Source organism: Colobus angolensis, unplaced genomic scaffold (assembly GCF_000951035.1).
Source record: "Colobus angolensis palliatus isolate OR3802 unplaced genomic scaffold, Cang.pa_1.0 Scaffold64, whole genome shotgun sequence".
Classification (NCBI taxonomy): Eukaryota; Metazoa; Chordata; class Mammalia; order Primates; family Cercopithecidae; genus Colobus; species Colobus angolensis.
The window spans coordinates 1229361-1238239 of NW_012120043.1; the positions used below are offsets into that span (position 1 = coordinate 1229361).

Here is an 8879-nt window from a genome sequence, read left to right on the forward strand (position 1 = left end):
GTGCCGTGGGGCACCCGTCTGGATGGTCCCAGGACCGCAGGTGCCGTGGGGCACCCGTCTGGATGGTCCCAGGACCGCAGGTGCCGTGGGGCACCTGTCGGGACTTCCAGGAAATCATTTCTGCAGGATCAGTTCGCACACAGAAAGAACACAGGGCCCTTGGGAAGGGCCCCTTCCGACCACGCTGCCCCACTGGGGTCGGCTCACTGGGACGTCATGGAGCCTGGTGCTGCCTGCCTTCTGCCTGCAGTGGGAACTGGGTGTTGCTCCCGTTTGGTTTGGTTTCCTACCTGTCAGGCTGGGCATCTTTCTGAGGGTTCGCTGACCAGCCTTTGAATTGGTTGCTTGTCCACGTGGGCCTGGAAGTTTCTCTTAAAGACGAAATGCCCCTCACCAGGGGAAACGACGCTGTGCATGTTCACAGCAGGCACTCACCGCAGTTGGCCTCCCTTTTCCTCTGGTCATGTAATGGTTACTTTATAGGCCTTTAGGTTTTGGTCTGTGTTCGTGTACCACGGCACTTCCTTCCACCTTCCACAGTGCGGAAGACACAGGCTTTGTGTGTCTAAGGACAGACTGTTTCTAGTAGTTTTTCTGATACTTTAGTTTTAAAATTTTAAATAATTCACTCTTTTTTGGCATTGAAAATCATTCATTTATACATAGTTTTCTGGTTATGATTTAAATAATTTTCCCATTTTTGACCGTAGTTTCTCAGAATCCTCTTTAGAATCTCAGTCCTTGTGTTTGGGTCTTCTTCGCATACTATTATCTCCCTTCTGTTTTGTGCCACGCTCTCTTTAAGAAAGTGCCTCCTGTGGAGTTAGTTTAGAGTTACGGAAGTTGTGCACACGTAGGTCAGAGCCCCTGCCGCCCGTCATGTGCTGCTCCCGTTCCCAGGGTGCGTTTGTCACAGCTGAGACCCTGGTGCGGCCCCACACTCAGCTGCTGTGGTTTTACTGTCTCATCGATGCTGGTTAGACTCCAGTAGTGTGGGGAATGTGAATCTGCCTTTCAGATTCTCCTCATCTTTTAAGTGAATGGCATAAAGTCAGGTTTCAACAATATTGTGCTGTGTTTTCTCAGGCTGTTACATCCGTGCTTGATATGGATTTGACTTGTTTATTCTTTTTTTTGTTTTTCTTTTTTCTTTAATTCTAGAACCACATTCGTTTGAAGTAGGAATGCTAGTCTGGCTTAAATATAAAAAATACCCCTTCTGGCCTGCAGTGGTAAGAACAGCTTCCTCCGTCTTCTAAGATGTAGTTATTTAAATTTCATGAATTTTTATTCCACCCATCTTCAGTTCTTGATAATTTGACCTGGATAAATGTTTTCATTATTTTGTGTTTCCTGGGAAAAGTTGGTGGGTTTATACAAAAGACTTTAGGAGATGCCTGTACCTAAGTTAAGAAATGGTGTTAAGTTTATAGGGCAGATTTTCACCAAGCAGGCTTAGAAAGACCTGCTTGAAAAAAATATTTGTGGCCGGGTGCAGTGGTTCACGCCTGTAATCCCAGCACTTTGAGAGGCCATGGTGGGTGGATCACCTGAGGTCAGGAGTTTGAGACCAGCCTGGCCAACACAGTGAAACCCTGTCTCTGCTAAAAATACAAAAAAATTAGCCTGGCGTGGTGGCGTGCGCCTGTAATCTCAGCTACTTGGGAGGCTGAGGCAGGAAAATCGCTTGAACCCGGGAGTTGGAGGTTGCAGTGAGCCAAGATCATGCCACTGCACTCCAGCCTGGGCGACAGAGCGAGACTCCATCTCGGGGGAAGAAAAAGGAAAAAAAAAATTTGTGATTTGCTCGTTTTAATTGTGCATTTTACCCCGTTTTCCCCCATTAGAGCTCATTAATTTGGATTTTGTGGTGGGGTTGGTTGCATGCATACAAATAGGAGTTTGAAATCCTGTCCAAGTTCCCGGTGTGGGTGATGCGTTCAAGCCGGGGCAGATTCTCTGCTTCCGTCTCTGCAGGCCTGGAAGTTGCAGGTCATTAGTTGATTGTTGTCCTGGGCACAGGTGCTGTCCTGGCCCTCACCTCTTCTTCATATTTTATCCCTTTTTTCCCTTTATCCTCCTAAGAGACAACGATGTTTAAATCCAAAAGGCGTTTGCTTTGCAGTAATCCGGAGATGCTTTTGTTGCTGTAATGACTGACCTCACCCGAGTCACCCAGGCTCCTTGCATGTGACTGATTATGGTTCCGGGAAACCTGGGGTTGAGTCTGTGCTGTTTGCTGGGGAGGTGCAACACATTTATGGCCTAGCTGGGCTCCTCTTGTCGCCTGCTGGCCTGCAGTGATGGAGGCCGGGCTTCTGGGCCCTCCGCCCTCCCTTGGCACTGGCTTCCCCTCCCACACCTTGCTAGTCTTCTCTTGTTTTCATCAGTTTCTGGGGTCCCTGCTGGGTTAACAGGTCACTGATGTGACAGGTTCCTGGGGCATAAGAACAGGCAGCCTCCCTGAGAGTGCAGGCTGGAAGGGCCACCGGAGGCGCTGGTCGCTGGTGCTCCGCTCCTCGCTGCCTTCTCACGGTGTCCCCGGGAGGCCAGGACTGGGGAGGCTGGGGGGAGGTGGCAGCGCGGCGCAGTCCCTGCCCCTCCCCATGTGGCCCGGGCTTGTTCCCGAGCTTTTCTGCACTTCCTCCACTCCCCCAGAGCGCGAGGAGGACAAACCTGCCCCCCGAGCCGCTGGAGAATCTCAGGACGCTTATTTAAAGAGGCAGCTGGCAGCGGTAGCTGTGGCTCTTTTTATTCAAAAACCCAAACAAAACTGGCTGATTCTGCTCTGCCGGGAAAGCGTTGAAGTGATGCGTGTGGCAGAGCGTGGGGCCGTTTCTTAATGCCTCCTTACGGGAGACTTTGCTGGGGTGCCCCAGAGCTGGGGCAACGCCTGTTCGATGTGTCATGTGATGTCAGCCACGATCTCTCTTTTGACGTTTTATTTTCTTGGATTTGCAAACAGGTCAAAAGCGTCAGGCAGAGAGATAAGAAAGCAAGTGTGCTCTACATCGAAGGACACATGAACCCGAAAAGGAAAGGGTAACCCGCTGTTCTTGGTTTCTGTGAGTGGGCCCGGGTGGCAGGCTGGCCGCTCTCAGAGCAGGCATGGGGACAGAGGGGCAGAGGGGAGACCCCGGCACGAGTCCAGGCCTGGGCAGGGCTGGCGGGGTCTCACTGGGGGCATGTCCTTCTTGTGACCTCTCACTCGCTGGGAGGGTGAGTCACACAAAGGCTCTGTGTGAAGGATCCGGTCAAACACTGCGGTTTTCACAACCTGATTTGCTGGCTTTGAAAGGCAGCCCAACCAGACACTCCCTGTGGCCCTGTTTCGCACAAACTAGCAAAATGTCCACGCAGGTGTGCAGACAGCGTCCTGCATCCACCTGAGCGTGCCCCTGGGTTACGTGGCTGTTCCTTAGTCATGGGGCGAAAACACACGTTGATGGGTCAGCCGGCCGAGAGCAGCCTTTGCAGTCATCGCAGTGCACGTTCCCAAGCCAAGCGCGCAGAACCAGTGTCATCTGGTACTTCCGTGCTGCCCCCGAGAGGTGGGAGGTGTGGAGTGGAGACCCAGGCCCCAGAGTCGGCCTGTCCTGGCACGGCCCAGTCAGTGTTGCTGAAGTCACTGGGCCCACCATGGTGCGTTCGCGGCGTCTTGGCAGCTGAGGAAACGGTCACCTTCCGTAAATAAGCTGGGGCTGGCGGGGCCTCCAGCGGCCTCCACTGATCTTAATCAGGCAGGGAAAGGTTTTTAGCTTATTAGAGGAAGTTCATTCATGTTAACTTTTCCCTCTCTCTGCTTTAAGTTTCACAGTGTCTCTTAAAAGTTTAAAGCACTTTGATTGTAAAGAGAAACAGACACTCCTGGTAGGTGGATTATGTTTTGTGCTTGCTTTAAGTGGTTTACTTTGTGATTAGTAAGTGTGTCCTCTGTGTGTAGCTCTTGAAATCCTGGCTGCGGTGTATGCGTGTGAATGATTGTGGGAAGTAACAGAGCTGGGCTGCACTCTGGCCGTTAGAGTTAGATCACGGGCTCAGTCACTGCACTGAATTCTCACAACTGTCCTGGGAAGTTGTGGCCCCATTTCCCCGCTTTACAGGTAAGGAAGCTGGGACTCTGGCAAAGGACAGTTTGCCCAGGGCCACCAGGCAAGGCTGCAGCAGAGAGCCCCTGCGCAAGGCCACCGCCTTCCCCGGCCGACTGTCTCAGTCCACCCCACGGCACGGGGGCCTCGGGAGCCAGCCCCTTGCGGCCGGGGGTGTCCCTAGCTCAGCATCGGGAGCCCCGTGGGCCCTCGAGTGCCGCCTGTGAGCCTGGCTGATATCACGTGGCAGACAGCTTGCTGCAGAGCGGCTTCCCGCTCCCTGGATCTGCAGCCAGCTTTCATCACGTGCTGTCGATGAACTGCAAGGGGTTTGTCTAACTCAGAAATGTCTATTTTTCCTCTAGAAATACTCATTTTGTTGTAGCGACTTTCAGCACCAACACGTCAACTCAGTGCAGTTATTTTTACTCCTCTGGAAAAAAAGAAAATGTGGTGGGTCTTTTCCACTCTCAGGGATCTGAGTTACTTTCTTTTCTTTCTTTCTTTTTTTTTTGAGACAGAGTCTCATTCTGTTGCCTAGGCTGAAGTGCAGTGGTGTGATCTTGGCTCATTGCAACCTCTGCCTCCTGGGTTCAAGCGATTCTGCTGCCTCAGCCTTCCGAGTAGCTGGGACTACAGGCGTGCACCACCACACCCTGCTAATTTTTGTATTTTTAGTAGAGACGGGGTTTCATCATATTGGCCAGGCTGGTCTCGAATTCCTGACCTCATGATCCGCCTGCCTCGGCCTCCCAAAGTGCTGGGATTACAGGCGTGAGCCACCGCGCCCAGCCGGATCTGAATTCCTTTCTCAAAACGGATGAAGGTGTGGGGTGAGGAGGACAGCAGGAAGCTCCGTGCCTTAAACGTAGAAGGGCCGCTGTTTATATAAAACACCCTGGGTCCTGAGAGTGCGCACGTCTGCTCGTGAGTCAGGTGTGTGGGCTCCCGAAGCCCACTCGATTCAGTGGCCGTCACTGTGGCCTCTAAGGGGTGCTGTTGGGGAGTCCGTGCTTTAGGAAAGTGCAGGGGCTGCTGGGCCGGCAGAGCGCGGCGTCCACCCGGCCCTGGGGTGTTCTGACGGGGCCCCCCGTGGCCCTCGGCTCCAGAGTCTTCCCTGGGTCGTTGTGTGATGGTCGTGGCTTTGTGGCATCTTTGGGGCTGCTGTGTCCTTTTCTGAGGACCCACCCTGCTGCCAGCCCAGGTGCTGTTAGCGCAGCCCAGGTGGTGGCCTAGCCTGGCTGCAGTCAGCAGCTCCCAACGAAAACGGCTGTTAGAGCAGCTTGTTTCCGGGACTGACGTCCTGTCACGTGGCACAGTGGCCACGTGGGAGGTGCTTCCACCGTGGATGCGTTCAGATCGCCCCAAGCCGTCGGGTCCCCTGTGCCCACCATTTGAGCAGCTCAGGGCCCAGACCTGTGCCTGGTGGGTTTCCCGTTTCCCAGGGGATCCCTGCCTGAGGTGTCTGCCCCTTTGTCAGGGAGGATCAGAGGTGTGGGCTGGAGGGTGGGGAGCCTGGACACCTGGCTGGTCCCCGGGCTCTGCGTGGCTTCTGAACCCAGGGTGCTTGGCACTGCCTCCCACTGACGCCTATCGCCCGGGTCTCGTTATAGAACCAAGCCAGGGAGGACTTTGACCAGGCCATTGGTTGGTGCGTCTCCCTCATCACTGACTACAGGGTCCGGTTAGGTATGCAGGGTGCTGGGGAGGGGTGGAGCCGGGCAGCAGGCATCCAGCCGCCTCTAAAGACCCCTTGGAGGGGTTGGGCTGGAGCTGCCTGGAGGCAGAGCATATTTTCATGGCCCTGCGACATTCCCTGTGGGTGGGCTGGGGTTCTGGCCTGGCTGGATTATTTCGTAAACAGATACTGGGCCGGCTCCTGAACACACTTCCCGGGACTCCTCTTAGGTCTACATAGTGCTCTCTCCCTCCACCCCCTGCAGGCTGCGGGTCTTTTGCTGGCTCTTTCCTGGAATATTACGCGGCTGATATAAGTAAGTCTACAGGCACATCTTGGAAAGTGTAGTCGGCCTTTTAGCTCTTTAGAAAAAGCAGTCTTCTATGTCTAGAGCTGTGGAAGGGGACGTTGGGGTCAAGGCACTGTCCATAGCCACACAGCATTGTGCAACCCCTATGAGGTTTTGACCCCTGAGGCTCCCTGGGACCTCGGGCTGCTGGTGTCCACTGGCGCAGCTTCCCCAGCCTGCCCTGGGGCCCTCGTCCCATGGGCCACACCCACCCTTTCCCCACTGTGGCTGGTGGCTGCACACATCAGGTATCGTTAGGAATGTAGGCCAGGTGCGGAGGCTCACACCTGTAACCCCAGCACTTTGGGAGGCTGAAGCAAGAGGATTGCTTGAGGCCAGGAGTTCAAGACTAGCCTGGGCAACAGAGCAAGACCCTGTCTCCACAAAAAAAAAAAATAGAAAAAAATGAGCTAGGCATGTGGCATGCGCGCCTGCAGCCCCAGCTACTTGGGAGGCAGAGGTGGGAGAATGGCTTGAGCCCGAGAGTTCAAGGCTGTGGTGACCTGTGTGTCTGCCCTGCTGCACTCCTGCCTGAGTGACAGAGCAAGACCTTGTCTCAAAAAAAGAGAACGTGTCACGGACACCAGGATGTTTGGCCACCACTTCATTGTCGATCCAGCATTTTCCGTTATCGACAGTAGTGGGGTTTTCCATGCCTCCCAGTTGGTAGAGGAGTGGACGTGGCTGAATTGATTCTTCTTGGGCAGTGCTACACGGGTAGGCACTTTGCTCTGCTCTAAGGGTTAAACCTGGTTGCCGGGCCCAGTGAGGGGAGAAAGGCCAGGGGTCCCAGCAGAGGAATTGTCTTTAGGAGCATGAACGCTGCACTCCTGTGCTGACACGGAGCTCGAGCGCTAGGGTCTGCCCTCACCCCTGCCATGTCGCAACCTTCCATCGGCCCTGACCCACTGCCGCCCGAGGAAGGCAGCCCACGCGCTGGTCCCTCGACAGGTGCTTCCTTTGCAGGCTATCCTGTCCGCAAATCCATCCAGCAGGACGTCCTGGGGACCAGGTTTCCTCCACTGAGCAAGGGGAGCCCTGAGGAGCCTGTGGTGGGGCGCCCCCTGGGGCAGAGGCAGCCCTGCCGGAAAGTGCTCCCCGACCGCTCGCGGGCCGCCCGGGACCGGGCCAACCAGAAGCTGGTGGAGTACATCGTGAAGGCCAAGGGCGCGGAGAGCCACCTGCGGGCCATCCTGAAGAGCAGAAAGCCGTCTCGCTGGCTGCAGACCTTCCTGAGCTCCAGCCAGTACGTGACCTGCGTGGAGACCTACCTGGAGGACGAAGGGCAGCTGGACCTGGTGGTGAAGTACCTGCAGGGCATCTACCAGGAGGTGGGCGCCAAGGTGCTCCGGCGCACCAACGGTGACCGGATCCGGTTCATTCTGGACGTGCTTCTGCCCGAGGTGAGCCGCAGACCGGTGTGTTGTGTGGGCAGGGAGGAGCCTATGCTGGGATTTTCCAACACTCTGCACGAGGAGGCTGCGGAGGCCTCGTGTGTTTACATCCCATCAGTGCTGGGAAACGTGAGCGCGTGCGCTTGACCCCTGTGCAGAGACGGAGCCGCGCGGGCACTGTCCTAAGCTGTCAGCACCCGGGGTGCGAACTCCCTCGCCACCGTGGGCGCACAGATGCTCCCCGGCCTCGGTGGGTCAGTCTTGGGAAACCCACGGTGAGTTGAAAATTCCCAAGTCAGAATCGCATTTAATACCCAGGTAAACCCATTGTAAGTTGAAAAATTGTAAGTTGATTATACATCTAATACTCTGATAAACCCATGGTAAGTTAAAAAAACCAGAAATTAGACTGTCTGTGATTTTGAACTTCAGCTGTGGATTTGGTGCTTGGTGAGGAGCAAATACAGATTATTTTGAAGTTTGTATCTGAAATTTCAGAGAGGACATTGCTGGGCATATGTGTACATCTGTGGGAAAAAAACATACTCAAAACTATTCATAACTATGGGAATTTTCAAATAGACCCCAAAAGAAAATAACATAGTGAACTCTTAATGTGCCCATAACCTGCCTGGAATTATTTTTTGGAGCATAAAAACCCTCAAGCTTTTTTTTTTTGAGAAGGAGTCTTGCTCTGTCGCCCAGGCTGGAGTGCAGTGGCGCCATCTCAGCTCACTGGAAGCTCCACCTCCTGGGTTCACACCATTCTCCTGCCTCAGCCTCCTGAGTAGCTGGGACTACAGGCACCCGCACCACGCCTGGCTAATTTTTGTATTTTTAGTAGAGACGGGGTTTCACCATGTTAGCTGGGATGGCCTCGATCTCCTGACCCTGTGATCCACCCGCCTTGGCCTCCCAAAGTGCTGGGATTACAGGCGTGAGCCGCCACGCCTGGCCACATTTTTTTTTTTTTTAAACCCATAAATACTTTAGTGTGTATCTCTAAAATGAGGGTGATTCTGCCCCCTGGGGGACACTGGCAGTGTCTGGGGACATTTGTGCTTGTCACAGCTGGGAGTGCTTCTGGCATGGAGTGGGTTGGGGCAGGGCTGCTGCTCAGCACCCTGCGGTGCCCAGGACGGCCCCACCCCCCAGAACAGTCTGGCCCCGATGTCCACAGGGCCGAGTGGGAGAGAGTCTGCTCTGAACCAGACGGACTCGGTTAAAAATGTGTTTACCATGATCATCATACTAAACATGGGGTGATTCCTTAGTGTCTCCTTTTTGTTTTTTTTTTTTTTGAGGCGGAGTCTCGCTCTGTCGCCCGGACTGGAGTGCAGTGGCCAGATCTCAGCTCACTGCAAGCTCCG

At 54.4% G+C, this 8879-nt stretch overlaps 1 protein-coding gene across 2 annotated transcripts in view; it reads left to right on the top strand.

The window, feature by feature from the left end:
* LOC105527623 (PWWP domain-containing protein MUM1) overlaps positions 1-8879 on the top strand; it is a 21815-nt gene that overhangs the window by 7101 nt on the left and 5835 nt on the right. For both annotated transcript variants that reach the window (XM_011964021.1, XM_011964022.1), the window contains 6 exons: positions 1162-1232; positions 2966-3042; positions 3810-3870; positions 5702-5777; positions 6032-6082; positions 7082-7518. In XM_011964021.1, the coding sequence (XP_011819411.1) occupies positions 1162-1232; positions 2966-3042; positions 3810-3870; positions 5702-5777; positions 6032-6082; positions 7082-7518 (773 nt within the window). The remainder of the gene's footprint in view (positions 1-1161; positions 1233-2965; positions 3043-3809; positions 3871-5701; positions 5778-6031; positions 6083-7081; positions 7519-8879) is intronic.